The following is a 12,923-nucleotide window of genomic DNA, read 5'->3' on the forward strand; positions in this document are numbered from 1 at the left end:
TTAACTAGAGTGAGATAAAATACTTACACGTTAAAGAGTTAGATAAAACTATTTTAAAGTTAAATGTAAATCCAAGGCTTACCATGAACCTATGAGTGAGATGCATGGGTGTAGAACCTGACTGGAATGGCTTTTGCCGGGGAGTTGGCATTGGCCCATCATAAAATGACCTTTGGGATGTTACAAGTGGTACATTATGAATGCTGTCTGCTTGATCATCTTCCTCCTCCTCTTTGAGAAGACTAGAACCAGTTTTTAACATTGTAACATCTAGAAAACAAAGAATTATAATTAGAGAATCATAAATACCAATGATCTGGAAAAAGGAAAGCATTATGAAATCTAAATAACCTTTTCCATTCATACTTAATAATACTACATGCTATCTGCCTCTTCCACCATGTTAACATTTACAGTGATGGTGCAAAAACAATAGTGGGTAAAGTTGGTGTGGTAACATGAATTAAGACAGTGGTACCCATCTGTATTAGTAGTCGACTCATTGTTAACCATCACTCAATTGCAGTAAAAATATTAATTCTGCTGAATCTTGATCTTATGCACAGATTTTTAAAAAAAATGTTCTCTGTGCTAAAATGGGAGTGTGCATAAAGAAGTGTGATGTCTGTCGCAAAAGAAAAAAGCATTTGAGCAGGAGTTGTAAGCTGAACTAGTTGATTTTTTCACAGAACACCATTTTTACTTCAAAGAATGCCAGATAAACTATGGCTATGCAGACTTTGGTATTTGGTAAACATTTTCTTTAAATAAATGAAGTTGATCATTTAAGAAGAATGACAGAGTTTGTTGTCAATGATCAAATTTGAGTTTTCAAGCAAAAATCAGAATATTAGAAAACTTTTGTCACTATAAGCTTGACTGCTTCCTAATATTTAAAAACTTCTGATGAGATCAGTTTTGATACTAACAAATATAATCCCGGATAATGTGTCAACATTAAAAGACCTGCAGACCTGCAGCGAACCAGTATTTTCCAAATTACCAATCCATATATTTCAAAATCAAACATGGTAAATTAAAAGATCCATTCAAGTCAGACCAATGGATTTTAACATAACACAGCTGGAATGTTCACTGGAGCTTCTGGATTCCACATTGCAAGTTAGTTGAGTTTTTGGTACAGTAGCAAAGAAGAGTATCTACAAGTATTTCAATAGGCTGTTAAAATACTCCCTTTTCAAACTACAAGTTCATGTGAGCCTGAATATTCTACACATACGTCAAGCAAAAACAACATATATAGCAGTAGACTGAATTCTGAGGCATATCAGAGAATCCAAGTCATCTTCTATGCCAGACATTAAAGAAATTTTCAAAAGGATAAAATAATGCCACTTTTTTTTTTTAAAAGATTTTATTTATTTATTTATTTGGCAGAGAGAGAGAGAGCCAGCGAGAGAGGGAACACAAGCAGGGGGAGTGGGAGAGGAAGAAGCAGACTCCCAGCGGAGGAGCCTGATGTGGGGCTCGATCCCAGAACGCTGGGATCACGCCCTGAGCCAAAGGCAGACGCTTAACGACTGCGCCAGCAGGCGCCCCAATAATGCCACTTTTCTTATGAAATTTTTCATTTGAAATGTTATTTATGTTTATATAAATGAGTTTATTGTTATTTCAAAGTATTTTTAAAATTTCTCAATTTTAGTTTCTAATATGGTAAATAACAATAGCTGTAACTCCACAAAAAATTTTCTTTGGGATCCTCAAAAGTTTTTAAGAATGTAATGAGCTCCTGAGACCAAACATTTGAGGACTTCTGTCCTATAAAACCCTATATGATTTAAATGTAGCACAATTCACCACCATAAAATGGTACTTGGCATTTTACTTGATAATGCTCAAATGTGCTATTTTAGTATGCAAATTGTTGCAATAGGCATTTTATTTAAAGGTTTTTTATTATAATCTCTATTTCTTCAACAGAAACTATGCTATTCAGGTTACCTATTTCTTCTTGAGTTAGCTTGGTAGCTTGTATCTTTCAAAGACTTTGTCCATTTTATCAACGTTGTTACATTTATGGGCACAAAGCTGTTCGTAACATTCTCCTTCATTCTTTTGTTATTAATAGCAGTGCTATCTAACAGAAATGATTTACATATATAATTTTAAATTTTCTAGTAGCCATATTTTAAACAGTAAAAAAAAAAAAACCCAGGTCTAATTAATTTTAATATTATTCTATATTAAAATATTGTAATTTCAACATGTACTCAAAGTAAAAAAGGACTAAAAATATTTTACATTCTTTCTTTTCATACTGTCTTCAAAATCTGGTTTCATTTTACACTTACAACACATCTCATTTTGAACTAGCCACATTTCAAGTGCTCAATAGCCAGGTGGCTAGTGGCTACCATACTGGATAGTATAGGTCTACAGGATCTATGATGATAACTCCCCTTTCATTACTTCTCTTAGTCATTTGTGCCTTCTTTTTCTTTCTGGTCAGTCAGGATAGAGATTTAACAACCTTACTGATCTTTTCAAAGAACCAGCTTTTGGTTTCAAGTTTTTTGGGTGTCAGTATCATTGAATTGGTTTTTATTTCCTTCCTTCTGCTAGTTTGTGGAGTTTAATTTCCTCTTCTTTTTCTAATCTGCTAAAGCAGAAGCTTAGATCATAGATTTGAAACCTTTTCAACAAGTATTTAATACTATACATTTCCCTCTATGCACACTGTGTTAGCTACATTCTACAAATTTAATAATGACTTCAAATAATCATCTTAATAAAAAATTGGAAAGATCAACAGGATGGATCATCATATCCACAAAGTCAATACATACCAACTGAGTTTTCATCATCTTCTAGGATGTGACTTCGCTGTCTAGGACGACCTGAGGCCAGCATGAGGTCGTCATCCTCTTCCTCATCATTTATAATTCTCTTTGTAAAAGAGTGTGTCTCAACTGCATTGTCATTTAGAAAATCGCCAGCATTATTTGTATCATCTCCATCAAAAAGATCATTGTAATCCTTTTCCACTCTGCTAGATACCTTGAACAAATTAACACAAATTACAAAGTATTAGTGAACTATTTAATTACTCAAAAGGCAATTCTGTAATACGTACCTATACATTCTACCTTACAAGTAAGCAAATGCCCTGATAAGAATAATTAATAAATGTACTTACGAGGACTGGATTTATATTTATGTGAGACCTAATCCTTACTTTAAGTGCCTTACACTCTATGGATGGGACAGGAGTGTAGGACAGATATGTAAAGAAATACTGCATATATCCAAACACAGGGCAAGATTTTATTCCTCAAAAGTCATTCTCCAGACAAGTCACCTAAAGTTCCTATAAGATCTCTTATTATAAGATATTCTCTCACTTTTATTTTAAATTTATTTTATTTTGCTTAGGTAGGATATGTTTGCTTTCAATGATCTCAGTTAAAGCTAGTTTTTTTGTGGGCTTTTTTTTTTTTTTGATGCTTATTGAAAGCAAATGGATAGAACCAATAGACAAAGGAGGCAAGGAAATTCAACGTTAATCCCTGATTCTTAGGAATATGAACAGTGTAGATGTGGAATCTACCATTGCAGATCCCAGATATTACTGTAAACAGTTTTTGCGATCACATTACTATATTTGTTGGGTAATCTCCACACCCAACGTGGGGCTAGAACTCACAACCCTGAAATATAGATTATTATGACTATGTAAATGCTATTCATGGTTGAATAAAAACAATAAAAATAATAACAGCTATTCATGGCTGAATATAATAATAATAACATGGTTGAATAAAAATAATAACTTATGGGGGTGCCTGGGTGGCTCAGTCGGTTAAGCGTCTGTTTTCGGCTCAGGTCATGATCCCAGAGTCCTGGGATCGAGCCCTGCATCAGGCTACCTGTTCAGTGGGGTGCCTTCTTCTCCCTCTTCCTCTATGCTCTCTCTCTCTCAAGTAAATAAATTAAAAAAACCAAACTTACAAAGTACTGTGCTAAAGACCATTTTTATTCTATACATAATTCATATAATCCTCACAATAAAACTCTAGGTGGTAGACATTATTCCTATCCTCATTTTATAAATGTGGTATATTGTGATCACTTTTCCTTCCTTTTATAAATTTTTTTCCTGGAGTTAAGAATCTTTTCTATCTTTAGGTCTTTTTTCTTGGACAGATTCCCCAAGGACAATTCTTCCAATCTCTTGCCTGAAAAGCCTAAGTAAGACTGGCTGACAAGACTGTAGGAGCCAAGTATGAAAAATAAGCTGAGAATTTTAACATCCAAGTATATACACTTTCATTTCATCTTTTTCAGTACAGTATTCCTCTTCCACCCAATGCTGCTCATCTGTGCCCAGTATGCCAACCAAAGACCTTTCCTGTTTTACATTTTCTAGAGAAACCTCCAGCATTCTGCCAGAATATACATGGCAGTGAGGGAAGGCAGTTACCTAGCTATGCACACTAATGTTGAGACTGGAGATATCTACTTGTTTATTAAACCAACCCTCCTTTTTTCAGCCCCACTTTTAGAAGTGCCTAGTGCTACCAAATTCTGAATCGTTGGGAGATTCAGTCAGGCAGGCTGAATTGTATCTCCACTTTCCCCCAACTGCAGTCTTTGGAGTCAATTTTTCAACTTTTTGAGAAGCTAAACTTAAGTTTCCCATCATGCTTCTACTTCTAGGTGTTTCAGGTATCAGTACCTGAGTAGACATAAATGAGTGTGTTAAGTGAATGATCTTTAACTGGAATCCTAAACCAACACTTAAAATATGATTGGGTATATCTGCCAGGCAGGAGGAATAACAAACAAAAACAAGGAGTTGTATAAAACAAGGTGGCCTGTTTAAAGCAGTTCAGTAAGGCCGGATGGCTAAACATTAAGAAATATAGGGTAGCTCTAAGAGTTAAAGCTAATTCAGAGCAGAAAGGTTTATAGGCTAAACTAAGTTATAGTTATTAACTCTAAGTTTTATCTGTATTTATTTAAATAACAATCTCCAGAACACCAGGATACTAAAATAGTACTTCACAATGGTATTCTTTATAAAGACAACGAATATTAATAGGCATTATATGGAGGGGAAAAGTTTCTCAGTAAAACATATTTAGGAAACATTAGGTTAAACAAGTTTAAACAGTTTTCTTTATGACAGATCATTACTGAGCATCTAATATAATAACATGAACTGTAATTTTCCAAGAAAGTAATTTATTTTGTGGTGTTTTCCGAACCCATATGACCACAAAAGACTTTGAAGAAACTATTCCACTTATTACCTTACTGCTTGATGTCTTTCCACTGGGTTCACAAACATTCTCCAGGAGCCCTAGATTTCCTTCCGCATCAGTGTAAGCTATTCGACCACAAGAAGGATGCCATGCCAGACCACAAATTGCATAACCTTTCTCATGCTTCACCCTAAAAATTAAAAAGTGAGTTCTTAAAACACTACCAAATGCATATAAACTATACATTTCTTTAGGTAAATTTCAGTTAGAAAAGGTTAAATGACTCCTGACAAACTAATAACTATACGTTTGTATTCCAATAATCAAATAATTGCAAAAGTTTGAAATGTTTCATAATAAAACAAACAAAAATCTAATAGAAATAAGCAAAAAAAAAAAAAAAAAAAAAAAAAAAAAAAAGACAAAAGGGGGTGCCTGGCTGACCCAGTCAGTACAGCATCCAACTCTTCATCTCAGGGTCGTGAGTTTGAGCCCAACATTGCATACAGAGATTAGCTGAAAAAACAAAAGACAGGGCCACCTGGGTGGCTCAGTCGTTAAGCGTCTGCCTTCGGCTCAGGGCGTGATCCTAGGGTCCTGGGATCGAGCCCCACACCAGGCTCCCTGATCTGCTGCGAGCCTGCTTCTTCCTCTCCTACTCCCCCTGCTTGCGTTCCCTCTCTCACTGGCTGTCTCTCTCTCTGTCAAATAAATAAATAAAATCTTAAAAAAAAAAAAAAAAAGACAAAAGATACATTGAATCATACCTTTCCATGCAATCTTTGGTTTCCACATTCCAAACTATAATTAAACCATTAATACTCCCTGCAGCTAAATATTGCCCACAGGGAGACCAGGTTACTACATTTAGGGCCTATGAGGAAAAACAATTGATAAATAACAATTTGCACAATTTGAAACTAAATACTTATTTTATTACCAAATTCAAATTTTTATAACTCATATTCTGTGTAGCTCCTAATTAAATTGATTCATAAATGGCAAGACAGTTTGCTTATTTTTTAACTTTCTTTTTCAGTAATATTCAACTATCACTAGCAGCTATTATTTTGTTTACCATGAGAAAATTATACTGGCACAATTTTAAAAGCAAAATCTAAAAACTGTTATTATCCTAGAAGAGAGATCATAAAAAGTATCATCTCAGCCATTGCTATCAAGATGAAAAGAACCACAGTAAGTGAAGTGAACCATATCAAGCCACTGCTGACCTACTGGACCTCTTGTTTCCTTGAGAGCCAAATGGGAATGTATAAGAGAAGTGAGAGAGAGTACAGAACAACTTTCCTGCTTAAAAATTCCAGAGTCTATGATCACTAGTCTCAATGAAACTCACTTAACAATAAAGGCTAATTAATTACTCATAATGTGAAAACAACATGTTCTAATACTATGTTAGGGTTAAATTTGACTTCTTATAAATTAAGAGATTTTCTTATCAAATTTCACAAGGAGAGAGTTCACATAGGACCTAGCAAAGACCTACCTACTGTCCAGTTACTGGCTAAATGAAGAACGGCTAAGGGGCAAAAAGTGGACACATGCACAACAATCTGGAGTTGTTCTCCATTTCCAGCAATACTTAACTACAATTGTACTTAGGCAAAGTATGCATGAAATATTCCTGCAGCCTAATGAAAGTTTCACTTACAAAACCTACCTGAGAAATGAAAGTATCTGAAAGATCATATTGATTACTCCACGTTTCTCTTCTATATAGTTTAACAGATTTTTCCACAGGAACTGCCAGTAACTATTAGGAAAGATAAATGATTTAAACAAAACTTTACGCTAGAGAGAAAAAAGTTAAAAAATCATCCAAATAAGACTACGAAACATAAAAGCAAAATTTTACCTTAATTGGCAACAAAACTCAGAAAATTACTTAAAATTCTGATAAGCAAAGAATGAGTGATCACTCTATTGCTTGCACTGAAAACCAGAGCACTTTCAGTTACATATTTTTTATACTACTTCTCAGGAATCTAAGCCCTTTGGATCTAAACATTCATCTCATTTGCCAAAGGGAAAGAAATAGATCCAGAATGCTTTAAACATCTTAAGAAAAGGAAACTGGTCTTCTTACACATCTTCCAAAGAAACAGACTAACAGAAAAAATAAAAACAATATATTCCTTCCCTGTTTATACAAAAAAAGAGAAAAAAATATATTATCTCTGAACAGAAAAAGTATGCTACTTGTATTGATTTTTAAATTAATGTTTCATGAGCAAAGAAAAAATACATACTAAATTCCTCAACTATCACTTTAATGCAGAATGTAGTAGTCTTAAGAGTTCACATGCTACAAAGGACATATATTAAAAGAAAGTCCCCCTCCCATCCCTAAATCCTATTACTACTTCCTAAAAGTGCACATAAACACAGACTGCACAAGAATGCACAGGTACAGGGGCGCCTGGGTGGCTCAGTCGGTTAAGCATCTGCCTTTGGCTCAGGTCATGATCCCAGGGTCCTGGGATCAAGCCCCACGTCAGGCTCCCTGCTCAGCCAGGAGTCTGCTTCTCCCTCTCTCTCTGCTGCTCCCCCTTCTTGTGCTTGCTCTCTCTCTGTCAAATAAATAAAATCTAAAAAAAAAAAAAAAAGAATGCATAGGCACATATATACATACAAGTACACACACAATAAACAGTAGCATTCTTTTTATACCTACTACTTTACAGCTTGATGTTTTTTACTTCACGGTGTATCAGAAGACTATTCTTAATGAGGACATACAGATCTACCTCACTTTAACAGTCCTACTTTCAGGAATACCAGGATTTATTTAACCAGTTCCTATTAATAAACATTTAGGATGTTCCTATTCTTTTGCTATTACAGTGATACAACATTTTCATTACATATACCCTATAGTGCATATATATATATATGCTTATAGGATTTATGCCCAGAACTAGTACTGTTGTTCATTCTGATAAAAAATGCCACGCCCTCTTCTACATAGTATATAATCAAACTTTTGATGTTTGAACATATGAAAAACAAGCTATCACATTGTTTCAACTTGTATTTCTTTTGGTATGAAAGGTTGCATATACTTCCATATATTAAAAGTCATCTGTATTATCTTTTTCTGTACATTATTCATGTCCTTGACAACCTTTCTATTTGGATCTTACTGACTTGTTTTTTTTTTTTTGAAAGATTTTATTTTTATTTATTTATTTTTCAAAGATTGTATTTATTTATTTCAGAGAGAGAGAGGGAACACAAGCGGGGGTAGACAGGCCAAGTGAAAGGGAGAAGCTGACTCCCCACTGAGCAGGGAGCCTGATGTGGGGCTTGATCCCAGGACCCTGAGATCACGACCTGAGCTGAAAGCAGATGCTTAACTGAATGAGCCACCCAGGTGCCCCAAAAGATTTTAAGTAATCTCTACACCCAACGTGGGGCTTAAACTCATGACCCCGAGACCAAGAGTTACACATTTCTCCAAATGAGAAAGCCAGGCACCCCGGATCTTACTGATTTTTAAAAACTTTTTTTTTTTTAGGGGCGCCTGGGTGGCTCAGTTGTTATGCGTCTGCCTTTGGCTCGGTCATGATCCCAGGGTCCTGGGATCAAACCCCACATCAGGCTCCCTGCTCGGCAGGAAGCCTGCTTCTTCCTCTCACACTCCCCCTGCTGGTGTTCCCTCTCTTGCTGTGTCTCTCTCTGTCCAATAAATAAATAAAATCTAAAAAAAAAAAAACCAACAACTTTTTTTAAAGGTTATTTATTTGAGAGAGAGAGAGAGTGTGTGTGTGTGAGAGAGAACAGTAGTGGGGACAGAGGCAGAGGGACAAGCCAATTCCCCACGAGGTGGGGAGGCCAGTGCAGGGCTTGATCCCAGGACCCCGAGATCATAACCTGAGCCAGTCAGACACTTAACCTACTGAGCCACCCAGGTACCCTGACTTATAAGAAGTTTCTGAATATTAAGAAAATTAGCTCTTGGTGCACCTGGGTGGCTCAGTCAGTTGAGCATCTGCCTTCAGCTCAGATCATGATCTCGGGGTCCTGGGATTGAGCCACACGTTGGGCTCCCTGCTCGGCAGGGGGGGTCTGCTTCTCCCTCTCCCTCTGCAGCTCCCAGATTGTGCATGCTCTGTCAAATGAATAAATAAAATCTTTAAAAAAAAAAGAAAAGAGGGGCGCCTGGGTAGAGCAGTCATTAAGCATCTGCCTTTGGCTCAGGGAGTGATCCCGGTGTTCTGGGATTGAGTTCCACATCGGGCTCCTCCGCTGGGAGCCTGCTTCTTCCTCTCCCACTCCCCCTGCTTGTGTTCCCTCTCTTGCTGGCTATGTCTCTGTCAAATAAATAAATAAAATCTTTAAAAAAAAAAAAAGAAAGAAAAGAAAATTAGCTCTTTGTCATATTTTCATTTTTCCCAGTTTGTCATTTGTTCTTTGACTGAAATATTTCATACAAAAATGTTTACTTTTTATATTGTCAAGATTATTAATCTTTTCTGAGAAATTTCACATGTACAGAAAAGTTGAAAGAATTATACAGCAAATACCTATAGAGATTCATCATGTGGTAAGAAGCCTTTAAGATGATTCTCAAAGATTCTTAGCTCCTGGTATTCATGCTCTCTGCCAATACATTTACTCAATCTTCTTTTCTACACCTTTTCAATATACTAACTCCTCATATACTGGGTCTATTTCTCTGTTTAAGAGATATCTGTCCATCCATGAGTCAGTGGCACACTTTAATTCTCATAGCATCATAATATGTATATCTGCCTAGATTAGACTCCATCACTTTTATTTTCCAAGACTTCATTTTCCACATGGATTTTACAACAGCTCTATGGTCCCCCTCAAACATCTTACTGATACTTTACATTTGAATTTCTCAAAACTATAGGTTAATTTAGGAAAGAACTGACATCTTTATATTGAAAATTCCTTTCTAAAAATGGAATATATTTTTCTATTTAAGTCTTCTTTTACTCCTCTTGATATCATGTTAAAAGTTTTCTTTATATAGCCCTTTAACATTTTTGGTAAGTTTACCCTTGTTATTTCATCTTTTTTGATTTCACAGTAAATGCATCATTTTTTCCCTCACCATATTTTCTAAATGGCTATTATTTATATATAGGATTGATACTGGTTTTGTATATAAGTTTGTTTCCAACTGCCTTACTGGACTTTCTTACTAATAATATTTTTCCTTCAGTTGATTTCTTAAGATCTCCTTATCTTCAACGATTTCATTTGTAAATAATGAACATTCTCCTTCCTCTTTTCAAGCAGTTCCTATCTTTTCTATTGTCTATCAGCTACTATCTCCAAAACGTTAAACGCTACTAGTAAGAGTAGACATAACAAGACTGTTTCCAGAGTTGTTCCATCAAATACAAAAATAAAGAAGAATATAAAATTAATTCATACAAAATGTACACTTCAGAAAGAACCTTTACCAAATTAAAATGTTTCCTTTTTTCAGCGTGGAGCCCAACCTGGGGGCTTGAAACCCATAACCCTGAGAGATCAAGACCTGAGCCCACATCACAAGTCAGACACTTTAACCAAATGAGCCACCCAGGCACCCCAAAGTTAAAATGTTTCTTAAAGCATTTCAATATTAATTGGTTGGCTTAGGGCACTAAATTATAACCTAAATTAAATACTTACAATTTAAAAAATTAATTCTACTATTCTCACATTCAAAGTTGACAAGAACTAGAAGAAATAACTAAAACAAAGGTTGAAAAGTAAGAGTCACTTACCTTCCCACTTTTTGGCTGCCAAGCAAGTCTGCAGATTGATTTTGAATTTATCACATCATTGCATTTTTGTAGCAGTGGCCAACTAATAGTACATGTCTGATATTTTAAAAAAGAGAATTTATTTCCCTTTATGAAACTTCTCCCAAAGAGATATGCAGAACGGAATATATTTCATAGGTGCTTTCTTCAAAATGACATATAGCTATGAAAAAAGCAACCTGATTCACTTTCATTTAACTATGATATCTGATTTACCTAAATTACTTTAAATAATTCAGAGGTATAAAAAGCACAAATCTTAAATAATTAAATAAGTGTATTTCCAATGTAGAATAAGTGAACAATATACTCGCTGAATAAACATATATACACACATAAAAAAAACCCCAATACATTAAAATCTTAAAACATCTACAAAAATAAAGTTAAGAAATCTCCAACAAAATGTTAAAGTATCAAAATCAACCCTTTTAAACAGTTCAAATACAAGGGGAAAAAACTGTGGCTATTGAGGAATACTCTGTGGGGGATACTTTTCTCATCAGCCACATTATCTCTAGAATGCCTCAGGAAGAATTAATTGTTCCCTTTGCCAATCTAGAGAGCACTTTCTTCACACCTCCTTTAAAACTTTTATCAGATTGGTTAGAATAAGTCATTTGTGTGACTCTCCAAATAAAGTGTGGCCAACGTCTTATTTTATTTTTGTATCCCTAACATCGAGATCCCAACACATGGTAGTTCATGATAGAGTAAATATATACTGACTAATTTTTCCCCACTGATTTATAAAACCTAAAATTGAAATATAAATCTATTATTTCCCTTGTGATTGGGTACAAACACAATTAGTCTTCAACATACTTTCGCATTAGATTATTATAGATTTGATCACAAAAACAGTACTCAATGCTACTCAAAAGAAACAAACTATAAAGAAAAAGAATTATTCATTTGACCCAATACTATATAACACCCCATTTATGACAGAAATGAGCATAAAGTTTTAAATTCAAATTGATAAGCTTACCTGATCTGAAATTTGCCACACTTTGACAGATCCATCACAACTAGCTGATGCCTGCAGGAATAAAACAATAAATTTCTCTATAGTTACAGCCATAATACCATATGGACACTGGTTCAACTGATAAACCAAACAGCCTTTTTATTAACTGTGTGAAATTTTCTGCTAATTCTCTTACAATTTTAAACATATTAAAGACAAAAAAAAAAAAAGAAAAAAAGAAGAAAGGGAAAAAGATGATTACCAGAAAGATGTCCTTAGGATCAAAGGAAAGACTTAAAACAGGAGCATCATGTCCTCGAAATGTTTTCTGTTGGCTGCAGTCCATCACATCCACAACTTTCACTAGAAAATCACTATGAACAATAAGAGTAATGCATAAGGGACATTAATAAATACCCATACAAAAGCCTCTCCTAAAATCTATGACCCAAATATTTCAAAATCACAAGAGTAAATGTCATAATTTCTTTATAGCAACATGTAAAATTTGGCATCCAAATTTAAGACCAATTTTTGCTCTGTAAAAATCTTGCTCTGTAAAGATACTAAAAACACAACTCAGGATTTTCGTTTAAAACACAAATAACTTTGGGGCGCCTGGGTGGCACAGCGGTTAAGCGTCTGCCTTCGGCTCAGGGCGTGATCCCGGCGTTATGGGATCGAGCCCCACGTCAGGCTCCTCCGCTAGGAGCCTGCTTCTTCCTCTCCCACTCCCCCTGCTTGTGTTCCCTCTCTCGCTGGCTGTCTCTATCTCTGTCGAATAAATAAATAAAATCTTAAAAAAAAAACAAAAACAAATAACTTTGTAAGTGGCTTCCTTAGTTACATCTTAAGCCTCTATTATTTATTAATTAATTAGAGTCCCAACCTTTTTTATTTTTCAGTCACAACCACTTT

At 35.1% G+C, this 12,923-nt stretch overlaps 1 protein-coding gene across 3 annotated transcripts in view; it reads right to left on the reverse strand.

Annotated features, from left to right (window-relative positions):
• Nucleotides 1-12,923, reverse strand: part of WDHD1 (WD repeat and HMG-box DNA binding protein 1) — a 57,981-nt gene that overhangs the window by 29,286 nt on the left and 15,772 nt on the right. For all 3 annotated transcript variants that reach the window (XM_008701752.2, XM_008701745.2, XM_008701755.2), the window contains 8 exons: nt 12,268-12,379; nt 12,027-12,077; nt 10,997-11,092; nt 6,910-7,002; nt 5,996-6,102; nt 5,277-5,418; nt 2,811-3,021; nt 83-270 (listed from right to left, as the gene is read on the reverse strand). In XM_008701752.2, coding sequence (XP_008699974.1) covers nt 83-270; nt 2,811-3,021; nt 5,277-5,418; nt 5,996-6,102; nt 6,910-7,002; nt 10,997-11,092; nt 12,027-12,077; nt 12,268-12,379 — 1,000 coding nt within the window. The remainder of the gene's footprint in view (nt 1-82; nt 271-2,810; nt 3,022-5,276; nt 5,419-5,995; nt 6,103-6,909; nt 7,003-10,996; nt 11,093-12,026; nt 12,078-12,267; nt 12,380-12,923) is intronic.

The sequence above is a fragment of the Ursus maritimus genome, unplaced genomic scaffold, assembly GCF_017311325.1.
Source record: "Ursus maritimus isolate PB19 unplaced genomic scaffold, ASM1731132v1 scaffold_25, whole genome shotgun sequence".
NCBI lineage: Eukaryota > Metazoa > Chordata > Mammalia > Carnivora > Ursidae > Ursus > Ursus maritimus.